The 21,363-nt window shown below is 35.2% G+C and overlaps 1 protein-coding gene across 3 annotated transcripts in view; it reads left to right on the forward strand.

Annotated features, from left to right (window-relative positions):
* RBM41 (RNA binding motif protein 41) overlaps nucleotides 1-17,419 on the forward strand; it is a 70,375-nt gene extending 52,956 nt beyond the window's left edge. For all 3 annotated transcript variants that reach the window (XM_030835816.2, XM_060292646.1, XM_030835813.2), the window contains 2 exons: nucleotides 9,476-9,623; nucleotides 11,597-17,419. In XM_030835816.2, coding sequence (XP_030691676.1) covers nucleotides 9,476-9,623; nucleotides 11,597-11,763 — 315 coding nt within the window. In that variant the 3' untranslated portion in view covers nucleotides 11,764-17,419. The remainder of the gene's footprint in view (nucleotides 1-9,475; nucleotides 9,624-11,596) is intronic.
* The last annotated feature ends 3,944 nt before the right edge of the window (nucleotides 17,420-21,363 follow it).

Here is a 21,363-nt window from a genome sequence, read left to right on the forward strand (position 1 = left end):
GTCGAGTCCCACTCAACTTAATGCTGATTTAAGAGAAAGCTAAAAGCCTTTATGAAGACTTGAAGAAGAAACACGGTGAAGAATCCAAGGGCGCATCTTTTAATGCCAGCCATGGCTGGTTTCATCAGTTCAAGGCTAGAGCCAACCTTCACAACATAAAAGTAAGTGGCGAGGCAATGAGTGCAGATAACAGTAGCTGCCCGGGAATTTCCTGAAATGTTTCGAGAAATTATCGATAAAGGTATGTATTTACCCGAGCAGGTTTTTAATGTGGATGAGTCAGGACTGTACTGGAAGAGGAAGCCAGACCGAAGTTACATCAGTAAGGAGGAAAAGTTGATGCCAGGCTATAAAGCAGCAAAGGATAGGCTATCTCTGTTGTTTGGTGGCAGTGCTTCCAGCAATATGAAGCCGAAGCCTCGCTTAGTTTATCATTCAGAGAACCCAAGAGCCCTTAAAACATAGCCAAGGGCTCTCTTCCTATTGTGTGGAAGAGTAACCCCAAAACCTGGGTTGCACAGCCATTTTCCAGGACTGGTTTTTCCACCAATTTATCCCGGAGGTAGAGAAATATTGCTTGGAGGAGGATGTTCCATTCAACATTCTTTTGCTGCTCAACAATGCTCCAAGCCAACCCCCATTCATGGACGACTTTCATCCCAACATCAAAGTACAGTAGTGCATATGCCACTGAATACTACATCGCTCATCGAACCTATGAACCAGGGAGTTATAGCAACGTACAAGAAATATTATTTACATCACACTTTTCATCAGGCAGTAAAGGTGAGTGACAAATCAGGAACAACTTGGCGACAATTTTGGAAGGACCATGACATCTACAAGGCCACAAAGAAACATTGACTCTGCTTGGCGTGAGGTTATGGCCGTCACCATGAATGGGGTTTGGAAGAACCTTGGCCCACAGTTTGTTCACGGTTTTCGTGGATTTGAGAAGGTGGATGAGGAGTCCAAAGAGGCCTTCAGCAATGTAGTGACCCTCAACGAGCAGCTGGATGGAGCTAGATCTGCAAGAGGACGACTTCATTGAACTCCTTGCTGTGCAGCATGAGGAGCTTACTAATGAAGACCTGGTGGAATTGGAGGCCCAGAGAAAGGACGAAGAGAGACAAGAGGAAGAAGTAACTGAAGAACCGAAAAGATTCACGATGCAGGAAATGGCAAGGGGATTTTCTTTATTTAAGGAGGCATTGTTAGTTTTTGAGGCATAGGACCCAAACGTAGAAAGGTACACAAAGGTTGCTGCAGCCGTTCAGAATGCAATCCAGTGCTACCGTGTCATCTATGATGAGAAGAAAAGAGCTACTACCCAGACATCACTAGATCATTTTTTTTAAGAGGGTAGATAGAATTGAGTCCAGCAAGGAACCAGAACCTGTGCCATCAACGTCAGGCGTGAGTGAAATTGCAGCTTGCCCTCCATCTCCTGTTGCTGATGGTCCTTCAGCTCTACCATCTCCCACCTCCTCTCCCTCCTCCAGTCAGTAACTCTTCTTGCCTGTTCACTGGATGCCAGCCTCTGTATGCCAGCTGTTGTACTGTACTACTGTACTTTTCAAGGTACTGTACTGTAAGGTATAAAATGTTTTCTTAATTTTTTGTGTTTGTTTTTTATGTATTATTTGTGTGAAAAGTATTATAAACTTATTACAGTACAGTACTAAATAGCCAATTGTGTTAGTTGGGTACCTAGGCTAACTTTGTCAGACTTATGAACAAATTGGACTTAGAACACACTCTAGAAATGGAACTCGTTCATATGTAGGGGACTTACTGTATATAATTTTTCAGATTATTTTCATTATAGTTTATTACAAGTTATTGAATATAGTTCCCTGTGCTATAGAGTAGGATCTTGTTGTTTATCTGTTTTATATATAGTAGCTTCTATCTGCTAATCCCAAACTCCTAGTTTATCCCTCCTCCCTGCCTTTCCTCTTTGGTAACCATAAGTTTGTTTTCTATGTCTGTGAGTCTATTTCTGTTCTGTAAATAAGTTCATTTTTATCATATTTTAGATTCCACATATAAGTGATGTCATATGATATTTGTCTTTGTCTGACTTTCTTCACTTAGTATGACAATCTCTAGGTCCGTCCATGTTGCAGCAAATGTCATTATTTCATTCTGTTTTGTGGCTAGGTAGTATTCCATTGTATATATATACCACATCTTTTTCCATTAATCTGTTGACGTATATTTAGGTTGCTTCCATTTCTTGGCTATTGTAAATAGTGCTGTTATGAACACTGAGGTGCGTGTATCTTTTTAAATTAGAGTTTTCTCCAGATATATGCCCTGGAATGGGATTGCCCGATCATATGGCAACTCTGTTTTTAGTTTTTTAAGGAACCTCCATACTGTTCTCCATAATGGTTACACCAACATACATTCCCACCAACAGAGTAAGAGGGTTTCCTTTTCTCCACACCCTCTCCAGCATTTATTATTTGTAGACTTTTTGATGATGGCCATCCCAACTGGTGTGAAGTGATACATCATTTTAGTTTTGATTTGCATTTCTCCAATAATTAGCGATGTTGAGCATCTTTTCATGTGCTTATTGGTCATCTGTATGTCTTCTTTGGTGAAATGTCTATTTAGGTCTTCCTATTTTTGATTAGGTTGTTTGTTTTTTTGTTATTGAGTTTTATGAGCTGTGTGTATATTTTGAAAAGAAGCCCTTGTCAATTGCATCATTTGCAAATATTTTCTCCCAGTACGTAGGTTGTCTTTTAGTTTTGTTCATGGTTTCCTTTGCTGTGTGAAAGCTGATAAGTTTGATTAGGTCCCATTTGTTTATTTTTGCTTTTATTTCTATTGCCTTGGGAGACTGACCTAAGAAAACATTGGTATGATTTATGTCAGAGAATCTTTTGCCTGTGTTCTCTTTTAGGTGTTTTATGGTATCCTGTCTTATATGTAAGTCTTTAAGCCATTTTGAGTTTATTTTTGTGTATGGCATGAGGCAGTTTTCTAACTTTATTGATTTACATGCAGTTGTCCAGCTTTCCCAACACCACTTGCTGAAGAGACTGTCTTTTCTCCATGGTATATTCTTGCCTCCTTTGTCAAAGATTAATTGATTGTAGATGTGTGTGTTTATTTCTGGGCTCTCTGTTCTGTTACATTAATCTATATGTCTGTTTTTGTGCCAGTACCACGCAGTTTTGATTACTGTAGCTTTGTAATTGTCTGAAGTCCGGGAGGGTTATGCCTCCTGCTTTGTTCTTTTTCCTCAGGATTGCTTTGTCAATTCTGGGTCTTTTATAGTTTCTTATAAATTTTAGAATTATTTGTTCTAGTCTGTGGAAAATGGCATGGGTAATTTGATAGGGATCACATTAAATCTGTAGATTGCTTGAGGTAGTATGGCCATTTTAACAATATTAATTCTTCCAATCCAAGAGCGTGGTATATCTTTACATTTCTTGAAATCATCTTCTGTTTCCTTTATCAGTGTTTTATAGATCTCAGCATATAAGTGTTTCATCTACTTGGTCAGGTTTATTCCTAAGTATTTGATTTTTTTGATGCAATTTTTATTTATTTATTTTTTATTGAAGTGAGTTACAATGTTGTGTTAAATACTGCTGTACAGCAAAGTGACATATATATATATATATACATACACACACACATCCTTTTTCATACTCTTTTCCATTATGGTTTATCACAGGATATCAAATACAGTGGGATAGGATATTTGCTATACAGTAGGACCTTGTTTATCTGTAGCTTTATCCTTTTTTTTTTTTTTTTTTACAAAGGAACTGTTTATTAACTAACATGTAATTCTACTAACTTTCTATGTCTCATGGTCATAACCACTGTCAGGATGTTGTTAAGGCCACTGTGTCCCCTTTATGAGATCCATAAGAAGAAACTGCTGACTCGTCTTTTTTTTTCTTTAAAACATCTTTATTGGAGTATAATTGCTTTACAATGCTGTGTTAGTTTCTGCTGTATAACAAAGTGAATCAGCTATGTGTATACATATATCCCCATATCCCCTCCCTCTTGCGTCTCCCTCCCACCCTCCCTATCTCACCCCTCTGGTGGTCACAAAGCACCGAGCTGATCTCCCTGTGCTATGCAGCTGCTTCCCACTAGCTATCTGTTTTACATTTGGTAGTGTATTTATGTCCATGCCACTCTTTCACTTCATCCCAGCTTACCCATCCCCCTCCCTGTGTCCTCAAGTCCATTCTCTACATCTGTGTCTTTATTCCTGTCCTGCCCCTAGATTCATCAGAACCTTTTTTTTTTAGATTCCATATATATGTGTTAGCATACGGTATTTGTTTTTCTCTTTCTGACTTACTTCACTCTGTATGACAGACTCTAGGTCCATCCACCTCACTACAAATAGCTCAATTTAGTTTCTTTTTATGGCTAATATTCCATTGTGTATATGTGCCACATCTTCTTTATCCATTCATCTGTTGATGGACACTTAGATTGCTTCCATGTCCTGGCTATTGTAAATAGTGCTGCAGTGAACATTGTAGTACATGACTCTTTTTGAATTATGGTTTTCTCAGGGTATATGCTCAGTAATGGGATTGCTGGGTCATACAGCAGTTCTGTTTTTACTTTTTTAAGGAACCTCCATACTGTTCTCCCTAGTGGCTGTATCAGTTTACATTCCCACCAACAGTGCAAGAGTGTTCCCTTTTCTCCACACCCTCTCCAGCATTTATTGTTTGTAGATTTTTTGATGATGGCCATTCTGACTGGTGTGAGGTGATACGTCATTGTAGTTTTGATTTGCATTTCTCTAATGATTAGTGATGTTGATGATGTAATTTTTAAAGGGATTTTTTTAAACTTTCCCTTTCTGATATTTCATTGTTAGTATAAAGAAATTCAACAGATTTCTATATGTTAATCTTGTATCCTGTTACCTTGCTGAATTTGCTTATCAGTTCTAGTAGTTCTTGTATGGAGTCTTTAGGGTTTTCTATATATAGTATAATGTCATCTGCATATAATGACAATTTTACCTCTTCCCTTCCAATTTTGATACCTTTTGTTTCTTTTTACTGTCTGATTTCTGTGGCTAGGACTTGCAGTCCTATGTTGAATAGAAGTGGTGAAAGTGGTCATCATTGTCTTGTTCCAGATTTTAGTAGGAAGGCTTTTCACTGTTAAGTATTATGTTGACTGTGGGTTTGTCATAAATAGCTTTTCTTATGTTGAGATATGTTCGCTCTGTACCCACTTTGATAAGAGTTTTTATCATGAATGGATGTTGAATTTTATCAAATGCTTTTTCTGCATCTGTTGAGATGATCGTGTGTTTTTTGTCTTTTCTTTTGTTGATGTGGTGTATCACATTGATTAATTTGCATATGTTGAACCATCCTTGTGACCCTGAGATGAATCCAACTTGATCATGGTGTATGATCCTTTTTATGTGTTGTTGGATTTGGTTTGCTAATATTTTGTTGAGAATTTTTTGCATCTATGTTCATCAAAGATACTGGCCTGTAATTTTCTTTTATGGTAGTGTCTTTGTCTGGATTTGGTATCAGGATGATGGTGTCTTCATAGAATGACTTTGGTAGTGTTCCCTACTCTTCAGTCTTTTGGAAGAGTTTGAGAAGGATTGATATAAGTTCTTCTTTGTATGTTTGGTAGAATTCCCCAGTGAAGACAACCAGTCCTGGACTTTTTTTTTGCAGAGAGTTTTTTTAAATTACAGATTCTATTTCACTTCTAGTGATTTGTCTGTTCAAACTATCTATTTATTTTTGATTCAGGTTTGGTGGACAAGTTTCTAGAAACTTGTCCGTTTCTTCTAGGTTGTCCAATCTGTTGGCATATAATTGTTTATAGTATTCTCTTATGGTTTTTTTGTATTTCTGCAGTATCAGTTGTGATTTCTCCTCATTTATTTGGGTTCTCTCTCTTTTCTCATTGAGCCTGACCAGAGGTTTGTCAGTTTTGTTTACATTTTCAAAAAAACAGCTCTTGGCTTATTGATTTTTTCTCTTGTTTTTTGATACCTATTTTATTTATTTCCTCCCTGATCTTTATTATTTCCTTCCTTCTGCTGACTTTAGGTTTTGTTTGTTCTTCTTTTTCTAATTCTTTTAGGTGGTAGGTTAGGTTGTTTATTTGAGATTTTTCTTGTTTTTGAGGAAGGGATTTATCACTACGAAGTTCCCTCTTTGGACTGCTTTTGCTGCATTCCATAGATTTTGTATGGTTGTGTTTTCATTGTCTTTTGTCTCAAGGTATTTTTTAACTTCCTCTTCGATTTCATTGTTTTTGACCTATTGCTTTTTTAGTAGCATGTTTCATGTCCATGTAATCATTTTTTTTCTCGTTTCTCTTTCTGTGGTTGATTTCTAGTTTCATGCTGTTGTGGTCAGAAAAGATGCTTGAAATAATCCCTGGCCTCTTAAATTTGTTGAGGCTTGTTTTGTATCCTAGTATGTGGTCTGTCCTAGAGAATGTTCCAGTGTGCACTTGAAAAGAATGTGTATTCTGGTTGTTGTTGTTTTGTTTGATTTGGTGGTTTTTGTTTTTGTTTTTTTTTGGATGCAATGTCCTGAAAATATCAATTAAGTCTGTCTGTTCTGTTGTGTCATTTTGTTGCCTTATTGATTTTCTGTCTGGAATATCTGTCCATTGATGTCTTTTGAGATGATTTGTGATTTTTATCCTTCATTCTGTTAATGTGTTGTATCTTATTGACTGATTTTCATATGTTGAACCATCCTTGCATCACAGGGATAAATCCCATTTGGTCATGATGTGTGATCCTTTAAATGTGCTTTTGAATTCAGTTTACTAGTTTTCTGTTAAGGATTTTTGCATCTGTATTCATCAGGGATATTGGCCTGTAGTTTTCTTTTCTTGTAATGTCTTTTTCTGCTTTTGGTCAGGGTAATGATAGCCTCATAAAATTAGTTTGGGAGTGTTTCCTCCTCTTCAGTTTTTTGAAAGTGTTTGAGGAGGATTGGTATTAATTCTTCTTTAAATGTTAGGTAGAATTCACCTGTGAAGCCATCTGGTCCTGAGCTTTTCTTTGTTGATTACTGAATCAATTTTATTGCTAGTTATATATCTATTCAGATTTTCTATTTCTTCATGATTTTGTCTTGGTAGGTTTTATGTTTCTAGGAATTTATCCTTTTTTCTAGGTTATCCAATTTGTTGGCATATAATTATCAGAGTAGTCTCTCATAATTCTTTTTTATTTCTGTGGCATCCATTGTAGTGACTCCTCTTTCACAGCTAATTTTATTTGAGTCTTCTTTTTTTTCTTAGCCTAACTAAAGGTAGTCAATTTTGTTGATCTTTTTAAAAAACAGCTCTTAGTTTGGTTGATTTTTTTCTATGATTTTTCTAATCTCTATTTCATTTATTTCTGTTCTAATCTTTATTATTTCCCTCTGATAACTTTGAGCTTAGTTTATTCTGTTTTTTCTAGTTCCTTGAAGTATAGAGTTAAGTTGTTTGAGAGCTTTCTCCTCTTTTAATTTAGGCACTTAATGCTATAAAATTCCCTCTTAGCATTGATCTTGCTGCGTCCAATAAATTTTGGTATATTATGGTTTCATATTCATTTGTCTCAAGGTATTTTCTAATTTCCCTTTTGATTTCTTCTTTGACCCATTAGTTGTTCTAGAGTATTTTTGTTTAGTTTCCACAAATTTGTGAATTTTCTAGTTTTTCTTCTGCTATTGAAAGTGAGGTATTGAGATCTCCTAGTAATATTGTGTTGCTTTCTGTTTCTTCCTTCAGTTTTCTCAATGTTTGCTTCATATATTTAGGTGCTCTGATGTTGGACGTATATATATTTATAGTAGTTATATCTTCCTGGTGAAATTGACCTTTTTATCGTTATATAATATCCTTTTTTGTTTCCTTTGAAAGTTTTTTACTTAAAGTCTATTTTATCTTATATAAGCATGGCCAACCCTGCTCTTTTTTGGTTACAACTTGCATGGAATTTATTTTTCTATCCTTTCATTTTCAGCCTATGTATGGCCTTAAATCTAAAGTGAGTTTCTTGCAGACAGCACATAGTCAGATCTTGGTTTTTCTTTGTTCAGCCACTCTATGTCTTTGATTAGGGAGTTTAATCCATTTATAGGTAAAGTAATTATTGATAGGGAGGACTTACTATTGCCATTTATTCGTTGTTTTCTGTATTGTAGCTCTTTTGTTGCTCTTTTTCTTTCTTGAGGTCCTCCTTTGTATTTCAGTGAATTTTTGGTAGTGAAGTGCTTTTTTCCTTTCTCATTTTCTTTTGTGTATCCTCTATAGGTATTTTCTTTATAATTACAATGGAACTTACCCAAAACATCTTATAACAATCTATTTTAAGCCGATAAGAACTAAGTTCAGTCACACTTAAGAGCTCTTTTTTGTTTTCTTGAATATTTCTTTTTTTAATAGCATCCCATTCATAATAGATAGAATATTTTCTCTTATTTCTCTGAGGGTATTAGTGATGGCTTTTTGAAGTGTTTTTTTTTTTTTCGTCCTTGCATAGTTTCTGTTTTCTCCCATTTGCTTTCATTTCTTTGTTTGCTCTGTTCTCTTTCACATTAGAGGCTTTTCTCAGATGCCTGATAATCTGTGCTCATATTTATGAGTAGGGGCCAAAAACAGATTGGAAGCTCTGAGCAAATGAGTGATCCTTATTGACTTTGAGCTTCACTTAAAGTCATCTGGCTTGTCCATTTCTTGGAGAAATTCCACATCCAAAATCAGCATTTTTAGATCTTTCTTCTTGGGGTAATCAGATTCCCCAGAGAAGACTTCAGAACTCTTGCATGGGAGGGTACCACCAGCATTGTGGGAGCCTAATGGGAGGAAGTGTTTGGGGTATCCTCATCATTCAGAATGCATTATTTCTCTTAATCTCCTAGTTTTTAGGAACAGTATTCTCATCCTCAACTGTATCTAGCTCTCCCTGTGTTCAGAGAATGAACCTCCAGTATTCACCAAGATTGGGAGTGGTCTTTACCCAGTAGCATATTATAGGGGAGGTGTTTAAAGATCTAATCTATTTTTAAAGAGTTTTCAACCTACCCACCTTATCTTAACCCCAGCTCTTTACATCCATTTCCAGAGACACCTGAATATATCAGTTCCTAAAATGTTTGAGGATTCTTAGGTGTAGATTGGGTTAGTTCCTGGCTTTCCCCACTGCTGGTTTAAGATTCAGCTTTCTTGAGTACACTCGTTCAGTTATTTTCCAGCTTCCAGAATATTGTTGCTATTGTCTCCTTTCCTTGTTCTTCCTTACCTTGTCAGTTTGTATTAAAAAAAAAAGTCTCTATAGTTTTTGGAGAGTTTTCTGGAGGGATTGAAATTAGATGCATGTGTTCAATCCACCATCTTTATCTGAAACTAACTAATTCCTACCACAATTAAATAGTTGCCTTACCTCCCTAATGTGTTATTTCTGGTGATCCTTGGTTTATATTAGGTGTTATACCTGAAGAACCTTAGCCCTCGGGTGACCGAAAGAGATCTTGTCTCATTATTCGCTCGGTTCCAGGAGAAGAAAGGACCTCCAATTCAATTCCGAATGATGACTGGACGAATGAGGGGGCAGGCTTTTATCACTTTTCCCAGTAAGTAGTTTCATCTGGATAATTACTCAGTTGTAGCATAAGTTCATTAGTGACTACTTATCCCCTCTCTTGTTTAGGTATAGCGCTTTGATTTCTCTACAGCACATGAGAAGTATGTGCTTGGCCAAGCACATGGGAGGAAGGGAAGAGAACTAAGGAAAACATGTTTTTAATTTTTCTCTACTTTCCCTTCTGTGCTTCCTCTCCTCCTTTGACAGTGCACGGCCACTTTATACCTTTGTCCTCACTTTTCCTCAGTCTTGGCACTTCCTACTCACGCCATCAAAATTTACTTTCCCTTTGCTGAAAATAGTATTTCTAGTCCAAGTTATAATTATGTTAATTATTAATATATTGGTATTCTGATCAGAACACTCGTACTTGCATTATGCCCTATTCCTTTAGGACTAAGAGACTGCAAGATATTATGCTATTATGCTATATTATGCTAATGCATTACTAATTCATAATTAACTAGTAGGTGATATATTCTTTTAACTATTGTTTGCATCTTAATACATGATTTCAGTATCCTAAGCCAAAGGGAGAAATAATACAGGCATATCTCAGAGATATTACAGATTCGGTTCCAGACCACTGCAATAAAGTGAATATCCCAGTGAAGCAAGTCACATGAATATTTTGGTTTCCTAGCACATGTAAAAGTTATGTTTGTACTATACTGTAGTCTATTAAGTGTGCAGTAGCATTTTGTCTAAAAAAACAATGTACATAACTTAAAAATACTTTCTTGGTAAAAAATGCTAGCCATCATCTGACAGTGCAAGGTTGCTAGAAACCTTAAATTTGAGGGAAAAAACTGCAATATCTGCAAAGCATAATAAAGCAAAGTGCAGTTAAAAAGTTATACCTGTATAGGAATTTCAGTTCCTATGACAGACCAGACTTTCTTTTTTTGGTGGAGGCTGGGTAGGAGCTGTGCCTTTTATTATCCCTAAAGTATCATCATTTATATACAGCCTAGTAATCTATTTAAAGGGAAGTGCTTTTATACATGAGCAGTGCCAAACTCCTCTGCATTCTTTTCATACAGCATTGTACCATCTTTCCTATCTCATTGAAGGTTTGTGGATCCTCAACGCTAGTGATTTTTAGTCTTTTCAAGTGTGAGAACCCTTTTTAAACTTATAAAATTACTTCATGCACCCCCACCTAATATGATCTATTAATTGAAAACATATGTAATAAAAAGGCTTTATACACTAAGTACTTCTAAATAAATAACCATTTTAGTAATTATACATGCATTTGAAAATTTGTAGTGCATACATATATGAGACATAAATTGGTTCAATCTAAAAACATTGCTTGTCCACTTATGATTTCACAGACTCTAGGCAGTAATTCCATTCCTTCCTAATTTCCCACATCCAGGCTCTGAGACCCATAAATCAAATCCTCCTGCTATATGCTATATACTCTTACACCTCAAGCTTCCATATGCCTGCAAGCATTCTTAAACTTACTTATCCTAATGAGGGCTCCTACAACCACTCTCCTACAACCACTCCTACAACCACTCTGATCAAAAGGAAAAAGTAGCAAAATGTCCTCAATACCATGATAACTTCTTTTATTTGTCTTCCCCATTTTGAAAATGATTTCATTCTTACAGTACCTATAATCTGTTATCTAAGATAGAGGTTTGTGTATTATTAGTTATAGCTTAACCCTCTTTAACACACTGTCTGTATCCTTGTTTCTTTACCTATATGATTGAATTAGGAGAAGCTCTCAAACATCCATTTTAAGATTTTATTGTTGTTATTCTTAGCCATTAGTTTAATCTTGCTGAGTTATTACAAATTTGAGATTGTAGAAAACCCAATAAAATCAAATAATTACGTGGCCTTATAGCCTACACTGAACTCCAAGGCAAAACAACATAAACTAGACTTGGAATAAAATCGATTAAGCCACATATAAACTGATGTTTTTTCTTTCTCTTTTAGATACAGAAATAGCATGGCAAGCATTGCGTCTAGTAAATGGATATAAACTACGTGGGAAAATATTGGTGATAGAATTTGGAAAGAACAAAAAGCAGCAGTCAGATCTCCAGGCTGCTTCTCTAATATCATCTACTACAGATAATACTACAGAAATCAGTGGCAGCTAGAAGACATAAAGATTGTGAGTCCCAGGAGGTCTTTCTTGCATCAGAATCTAAGATCTAGGATTTGTATATAGATAGCAATTTATTTGGAATTGAAGAAGAGAAGCTAACTGAGGGAGAGAAAACTGAATTAAAATCCCTTTCAGCTTTTGGAAAGAATTGGTAGAAAACATTTTCTATAATCAAACACTCTCTGGGATAGACAATATAATGAGTATGGAGGATAGGGAATAAAGAGTATCATTTTCTCAGGATAAATTACAGTAGATTACTTCCAAGGGTTTTTTTTTAATCATTATAATTTATATGAGGTCTTAAATATTTGTCCCTTGAGATAACATTCTTTCAAGACTGGCTCCTATATATACAAAACTAAAAAATGAATTAAGTGTTGAAATATTTATTTATAGAGCCCATTTGTCCCTAAATTTATTTTCCTAGTAAATAAATGACCAAGACTCCAGGCCTAAACATCAGCAAATGCTCTTGAATGAGACCTATCAGCAGTAACAGTAGGTAGTTTTCATAAGTTAGTCAACATATTTAATGGACATTTCCCTATTAAGTTATCACTGTCTTCAAATAGCTTTATATTTTTTCTAATGAAAGAATTTAGATCAAAACATTAATGTTCTCATAGTCATTTAAGCTAGCTACCATTGAGTAATGATTGAATTAAAAGCAATAAACATTGAATCATTGTCTATTACATGTTAGAGATTAGATATATTAATTTTAGAAGAGGAACATACTAGCAAAGAATAACTAAAGAGGGGTAGAAATAAAGAGCTCTCTAGAAGAGAGACAGCCTACCCCAAATCCCCCAGTTGTTTGTTCGTAGTTGCTGGAGAATAGAAAGATGATATGATATAGAGGAAGTAGTACAAACTTTGGAGTCAGACCTGTTTGAACTTCACAGCCATACTTACCACTCTGTGACTTTGGCAAGTCACTTAATCTGAGCCTCAGTTTTCTCATCTATAAAAATGACGATAATAATACTACTTACCTCATTGGGTTGTGATGTTTAATGGGATAATTGTATCCAGGTTGAAGATCAGAAAGAAAAAATAATGAAAATTTAATGGGGTAAAGAACCATTAAGCACTCCAACATACTTGTAATGGGAATATCAGAGAAAGAAAGGAGCAGAAAAAATATTCCAATAAATAATGGCTGTAAAATCCCAAATTTGATGAGAAACATTATCTACACATCTGAGAAATCTCAATGAACCCCAATTAGGATAAATAAGAAGAAATCAACAAACATACCATAATAAGAATGCTAAAACCCAAAGACAAAGAGAAACTTTTGAAAGCAACATGAGACAACTGAAGCAACTTACAAGGGAACCTCAATAAGAGTAATAGATGACTTCTCATCAGAAACAATGGAGGTGGCAGTGGGAAAACATATTCAAGTGCTGAAAGAAAAAGACTGTCAATATAGAATCCTATATTCAATAAAGCTGTTTTTCAAAAATGAAGATGAAATAAAGACATTCCCACATAGTCAAAAACTGAGAGACTATGTTGCTGTCAGGCCTGACTTACAGGAAATGTTAAAGGAAGTTCTTCAGGTGGAAAGCAAGTGACCTCAGACGGTAATTTGAATCTACACATCCAAAAAATTAGCATGGGTAAAGGTAATTATGTAATTATAAAAGACAGTCAAAATACATTTTTCCTTTCTTAATTGATTTAAAAAGCTATTTTATAAGACAATATGTATATAGTTGCATTGTTGGATCTATAACATATAAAACTGTAATATATTTACCAATAACAAGACAAAGGAAGTGGGTGGAAACAAAGCTGTATTGGATTAAAGAAATGACTCTAAAATGGTAACTCAAATCCATAGGAACAAATGAAGAAAATAAGAAATGGGAAATAAGGTTAATATTAAAAAGTTGTAAATATATACTTGTTCTTTCTTTCAGCTTCTTTAAAAGACATAAAATTATATTAAGTAATAATTATAATGATGTATTGTTGGGTTTGTAATATAGAAATAATAATAACAATAATACCACAAAAAGTGAGAAAAGGAGTAGGTTTATATAGCAATAAGGTTTTTATATCTCATTGGAATTTAGTTAGTATATAGCTGAAGCCAATTAAGTTAAGATGTGTATGGTAAACCCTAGAGCAACCACTAAAGAAATAACTAAAAATATATAGTGAAAATATTAAAGACGTTTAAATGTTTTATTAGAAAACATTCAAAGCAAAAGAAAGCAAAAAGAGGAATGGAGGGCTTCCCTGGTGGTGCAGTGGTTGAGAGTCTGCCTGCCGATGCAGGGGACACGGGTTCGTGCCCCGGTCTGGGAAGATCCCACATGCCACGGAGCAGCTGGGCCCATGAGCCATGGCCGCTGAGCCTGCGCGTCCGGAGCCTGTGCTCCGCAGCAGGAGAGGCCACAACAGTGAGAGGCCCACGTACCACAAAAAACAAACAAACAAACAAAAAAGAATGGAGAAACAAAAGCTTGAGACATATAGAAAAGAAACCGTAAAATGGCAGTCGTAAGTCCACCTATGTTAATAATAAATATGAATGGATTAAACAATCCAATCAAAAGGCAGAGATCATCAAACTGGAAAAAAAAAAAAGACTTACCTCTATGCTTTTTATTGGATTCACACTTTAGATTCAAGGATACAGACTGAAGGTTAAAGGATAGAGAGAAATATCAGGCAAATGGCAACTATAAGAAAGCTGGAGTGGCTATACTATTATCTAAAGTCTATTTAAAATGGACTTTAAAACAAAAAATGTCACTGTAGATAAAGAGTGACATCTTATATTGATAAAAGTCAATCCATCAGAAAGATATAACAATTAGAAACACATATTAACCTAACAACAGAGTACCAAAATACATGAATCAAAAACTGAAATGTGGCTTCCCTGGTGGCGCAGTGGTTGAGAGTCCGCCTGCCAATGCAGGGGACACGGGTTTGTGCCCTGGTCCAGAAGGATCCCACATGCCACGGAGCAGCTGGGCCCGTGAACCATGGCCGCTGAGCCTGTGCATCCAGAGCCTGTGCTCCGAAACGGGAGAGGCCACAGCAGTGAGGGACCCGCGTACCACACACACAAAAAAAAACCTGAAATGAATGGAGAAATATAAAAGTATACAATAAGAGTTGGGGAATTACGTACCCCATTTTCAATAAGATCTAGACAGAAGATGAACAAGGGAATAAAAGACTTGAACAATGCTATAAATCAACTAGACCTTAAAGAGACTTATGGAACACTTCACCTAACAAGAGCAGAATACACATTCTTCTCAAGTGCACATGAAACATCTCCAGGATAGACCATATCACATACCATAAAACAAACCGCAATAAATTAAAGTGGATTAAAACTATGCAAAGTATGTTCTCTGACCACATGGAATGAAGTTAGAAATCAGTAACAGAAAGTTGGGAAACACAAATATGAATTAGACACACTTTTAAATGACCAGTGGGTTAAGGAAGGAATTACAAGATTAATTTGAGATGCGTGAAAATGAACACACAAAATGCCAAAACTTCTGGGATACACCTAAAGCAGTGCTTAGAGAGAAATGTATAAGTACAAATGCCTATAATTTAAAAGAAGAAAGATAACATATCAGTAACCTCACTTTACACCTTAAGACACTGGAAAAAGAGACTAACTAGAAAAAGCAGAAGGAAGGAAATAAGAGATTAGATAAATGTATAGAGAATAAAAAGTCAACAAAACCAAAAGTTGGTTCTGTATAAAGACCAACAAAAGTGATAAACCTTTCAGTAGGTTGACCAGGAAATAAAGGAGATTCAACTTACTAGGATCAGAAATGAAGGCGGGAACATTGCTACCAACCTTATAAAAATTTAAAACAAAAATTATGAAGGAACACTATGAACAATTTTATGCCAATAAATTAGGTAACTTACTTGAAATACAAAAATTCCTAAAAATACATGAATTACTGAAACCAATTGTTGGTGGGGGGGGGGGACAAAGAAAATCTGAAGATAACCTGTAACAAGTAAAGTGGTTAATTAGTAATTTTTTAAAATACCCATAAAGAAAAGCATAGGCTCAAATGGATTCTTAGATTAATTCTCACAAACATTAAAGAAGAATTAATACAAGTTCTTCACAAACCCTTCCAAAAAGTAGAAAAGGAGGGAACACTTCTGATATATGCTACAACGTGGAAGAACCCTGAAAACATGCTAAATGAAAGAAGCCACTCCAAAAGGCTATATATTATATGATTCTAAATATACAGTGACAGAAAGTAGATTAGTGGTTGCTTAGGGCTTCAGGTAATAGCTGAAGTGTATGGAGTTTCTTTAGAACTTGATGAAAATGTTCTAAAATTGTGGTGATGATTGTACAACTCTGAATATACTACAAATCATGAATTGTACACTTTAAATGGGTGAATTTTATCTTACCTGAATTATATTTTAATAAAGTCACACACACGTACAAATACTGGTTATAACCTAAATGTCCATCAGTATGAGAATGGATAAATTATGGCACATCCATTTAGTGGAATACTATACAGGCATTAAAATAATGGATATATCTATTAATGCATTCTGACCTGTATGATGTCCAGGATTTTGTAATAAGTTAAAAAGTTATATATGTGTGTGTGTGTGTGTGTGTGTGTGTATACATATATGTACACACACACACATATATATGTGTATATATATATAATACTTTTTTATAAACAAAAGCATTTGTGTATGTATGGTATATGTATATATAGATATTTCTGAATAAACTTAGGAAAAAGCTGGGAAATACACATACCAAACTGTAAACCTTTTAGAGGTGGGATTGGATAGGCTGAAAGGGGACTTGCTTTATAAAATTTTTCAAGTGTGATTTGGGCTGATTTTTACTTTTTTCAGTATTTTTTTAAATAAAGAAAATTTTAATATTCTACCAGTGACTTGGCTTCCAGAATATTTGTCAGGCCTGCTCTGAGGATATCATCTAACTATACTCAGGACAAACATCTATTCCTTTGATATACTGCTCACTTAGGATTAACTCCAATTTTAAATATAGTTTAAAGGACAAGAAGTAAGTTATACTGGTATAACCTCTTGCACATGTTACCCAGGAGCATACTTCTAAGCTGGACTTTTCAGAAGAAACTTCTTCCTGTTGGGTATAAAATCTCACCTCTGCCCTTTACTAGACCTGCAGACCATTAACAATAGAGGAAAATAAAAATGGAGGATGTCCCTCAACTGGTGCATAGATAAACTGTGATATATATCCATACAATGGAATACTACTCAGCAATAAAAACTATTATGAACTATGATACATGCAACAACTTGGATGAATCTCAAATGCATTTTGCTAAGTAAAAGAGGCCAAACTCAAAAGGCTACTTACTGATAGATTCCATTTATATAACATTCTGGAAAGGATGAAACTATGGGAACAGAACAAATCAGTGGGTGACGGGTTAAAAATGAGAGACTGATTACAAAAAGGTAGCATAGGAATTTGTTTTATAATGGAAATTATCTGTATCTTGATTATAATTACATGAGTGTATGCATTTGTCAAAACTACTAGAATTGTACACCAAAAAGGATGAATTTTACTGTATGTAAATGTTTAAATAAATGTAACTTATAATGGAAGAAAGAAGTTTCTCAAAGTCATTTCCATAAAGTATTGTTCCTATTCTGTGGTCTTTTGATCACTATTGAAGACTTAAAGTCACTTGGCTACTATTCCTTATTTTCTGTCCACAGGTCAGCAGAAATCATCAGTTTAAAAAAATCTATATACACATATACACACTAACCCACCATAAAAAAAATCAAAAGACAAACTGGAAAATAATTTGCCACACACAGGAGCTAATTTCCTTAACATAGAATGCATATAGTTTTCTTAATATACAAAAGTCAAGAATCCAACTAAAAAGTGGGTAAATGAAAATTTATAGAGAAACTGAAATATAAATGCCTGATAAACTAAGAAAAATGTTCAGAGTAGTAATACAAATTAGGAAAATTAGCTCTCTTTTTTTGCTGCATCTTTTTTAAAAAACCTTTTTAGATTTATAGAAAAGTCACAAAAATAGTAAAAGAGTTCCTATATATCCTTCACCTAGCTTCCCCAATGTTAACATCTTACATAACTATAGTACAGTTATCAAAACTAGGAAAATAATTTTTTTTTTTGGCTGTGTTGGGTCTTCGTTGCCGCACAAGGGCTTTCTCTGGTTGCAGCGAGCAGGGGCTACTCTTCGTCGCAGTGCACAGGCTTCTCATTATGGTAGCTTCTCGTTGCAGGGCACGGGCTGTAGGTGTGTGCGCTTCAGTAGTTGCAGCACACGGGCTCAGTAGTTGTGGCAGGTGGACCCTAGAGCACACGGGCTTCAGTAGTTGTGGCACACGGGCTCAGTAGTTGTGGCTCACGGACTCTAGGGTGCACAGGCTTCAGTAGTTGTGGCACATGGGCTCAGTAGTTGTGGCATGCAGGCTCAGTAGTTGTGGCACATGGACTTAGTTGCTCTGCAGCATGTGAGATCTTCCTGGACCAGGGCTCGAACCCGTGTCCCCTGCATTGGCAGGCGGATTCTTAACCACTGCAGCACCAGGGAAATCCCAGAAAATAATAGTGATGCAGTACTATGAACTAGTGTGCAGACCTTATTTGATTTTTTCTGTTTGTCCCACTAATGTTCTTTTATGATCCAAGATTCCACATTGCATTTTATTATCATATATCCTTAATCTGTCCCTAATTGTGACAGTTCTCACTGGTCAGTTATTTTATAGAATGCCCCTAACTGGGGTTTGTCTGACATCTTCTCAGGATTAGATTGAGGTTATGCATTGTTGGTGAGAATACCACCGAAATGGTATTGTCTTTTTTAGTGCATCATATCAGGAGATACCTGATGCTGACATGTCTTAATACTGGTGATGTTAACTTTGATCATTTGGTTAAGATACTGTCTGCTATGCTTCACTATAAAGTTACTATTTTCCTCTTTATAATTAATGAATATCTTGTAGGAAGATACATTGAGACCATTCAAATATTCTGTTTCTCATCATACTTTTGCCCACCAAATTTAGCATTCATTAGTGGTTCTTATGGTGACAATTACTGCTGTGGTGTTTACCTAATGGTGATTTTCTGTTTCTTCCATTTTATCTATATGTATTCATTGAAATTCTCTGAGGAAGATGTCCCTTCTCTCCCATTTATTTACACATTGACTTATAACAGCATAGACTAATGGATGTTTATTTTATTCTATGACTTATAACCTAATACTGTCATTGTTTTGTTGTTCAAATTGTTCCAGCTTTGACCATTGGGAGCTTCTATGTCATTTTGACATGTCCCCATTTTTTGATTATTTCCTTATTTTCTGGCACTACAAGATGTTCCAGTCTCATCTTATGTATTCCCTACCCCAGTGATAGAATCAACCATTTCTACATGGTGCCCTAGTTCCGTTTATTGGAAAAAACAGTATTTAGAAACCAAGATCTGGGCACTAGATGTCATGTTTGTATAACCTGTCCGAAGGTTAATATTACAAAGATTGATAACATCAAATGTTTCCAAGGGTATGGAAAATAGACACTCTCATACACATTGGATGAGAGTATAAATAAGTATAACCCTTATAGGAGGACAATTTGGCAGTATCTTTTTTTTTTAGGTAGTAAAACATGGCAGATTTATTCACAAAGCATGGATGTATAAACAAAATAAGTCTACATGGCCTCTAAACTAAACAATTTCAGCAAAGAAATAATCTTTCATAAGAAACTTTTAGTGTAAATGAAGAATAGTTTGTCTACCCAGAAAAAAAAAAAACCAGAATACAGGAAAAAGGAAAGATTTTAGCACTAAATGTAGGCAACCCCCGATTTTTTTTCACACACACACACACACACACACTGTATTTTATTTTTACAAGAGATAAATAAACTGACACCAAGCATTGTAAATGGATGACCACAACAAAAGCAATGATTGCAATAATCAAACACAAAACACACTCATACTGTCATAATATTGACATTCAGTCCAGTAATCCTCCACTGTAACAGCTCCTTTACTTTGCAGTGAAAATTGATTTATATATTTCTTGCCTCTGAATCCTTGTGGGATTTTTTTTATTCAAACAGAAAGTCACAAAAATTATAATAATCCTCATCAGTTCACTCAGTACCATGTAATTAATTTTTTTTTCATCTTGATCTTTTGTTAGCCCTTTTATGAATTCATCAGTTTTCCATTAGAGTTCTGAAAATGCTTATTCATTCAGTTCAGCAGTATAGTCAGTTACCAGAAACCTGTACTTGTCAGAGTCTTTTCCATGAGTTCCTTGAAGATGAAACCCTTTTATAGGAACATTTTTGCAAAAGCATCAAAGTACACCCAGAACTGTCTGTAAATGACCAAAGACTTAAAAATGACCACGGTTAAAGATTTGATGAAAGTTCATAATAATGCAATTGACAAGGAAATTTAGTTATTTCTGATACACATTTTAAAGTAATAACTAGAATTATGACTTATAACATTATACCAGAACATATAAGATTTTTAGGAATTTCATGTAATTTCTGAAACATTTATATTAACATATTTCCATACAAATAACCCAAAGACAGTTTAGTATTAGTTGGGGTTTTTTTGTTTGTTTTTTTATACTGCAGGTTCTTATCAGTCATCAATTTTATACACATCAGTGTATACATGTCAATCCCAATCGCCCAATTCAGCACACCACCATCCCCACCCCATCATGGTTTTCCCCCCTTGGTGTCCATACGCTTGTTCTCTACATCTGTGTCTCAACTTCTGCCCTGTAAACCGGTTCATCTGTACCATTATTCTAGGTTCCACATACATGCATTAATATATGTCAGTATCTTTTAAAAATTGAATTATGAAGATCTAGAAAATCTACTTCTAGAAGTCCGTTATACAGAAATACTTATAAATATGCTCAAATATATATATATATATATGCACAAGAATATTGTTTGCAGTATTGTAATAAGAAAAACCTTGAAACAACTTAGAAGTTCCTCAATAGGGGACTTATTAAGTAATCAAATTGTAGCACAACCATATGATAAAATATCATGTTGGCATTAAAAGGAAAGAGACTGATCTATGCATATTGATATGGACCTTTGCTTCATATATTTTTTTAAATTATTTATTTGGCTGTGCCAGATCTTAGTTGCGGCATACGGGATCTTTAGTTGTGGCATGCGGGCTCTTAGTTGCAGCATGCGGGATCTAGTTCCCTGACCAGGGATCAAACCCAGGCCCCCTGCATTGGGAGCGTGGAGTCTTAACCACTGGACCATCAGGGAAGTCCCTGCTTCACATTTCATTGAGATAATAAAAGCAATCTCATGAGGACTTCATCTTTTTATCACCAAATCTACTGTCTACTTACATTTGTGCCTACATTCTAGCTTCTTCCATTGTGGTTAAGAGTGTGGGATCTAATGCCATGTTCAAATACTGACTATAATTTACTAGCTGTGTGACTTTAAGTTATTTAAACTTGCTATGCCC

The sequence above is a fragment of the Globicephala melas genome, chromosome X, assembly GCF_963455315.2.
Source record: "Globicephala melas chromosome X, mGloMel1.2, whole genome shotgun sequence".
Classification (NCBI taxonomy): Eukaryota; Metazoa; Chordata; class Mammalia; order Artiodactyla; family Delphinidae; genus Globicephala; species Globicephala melas.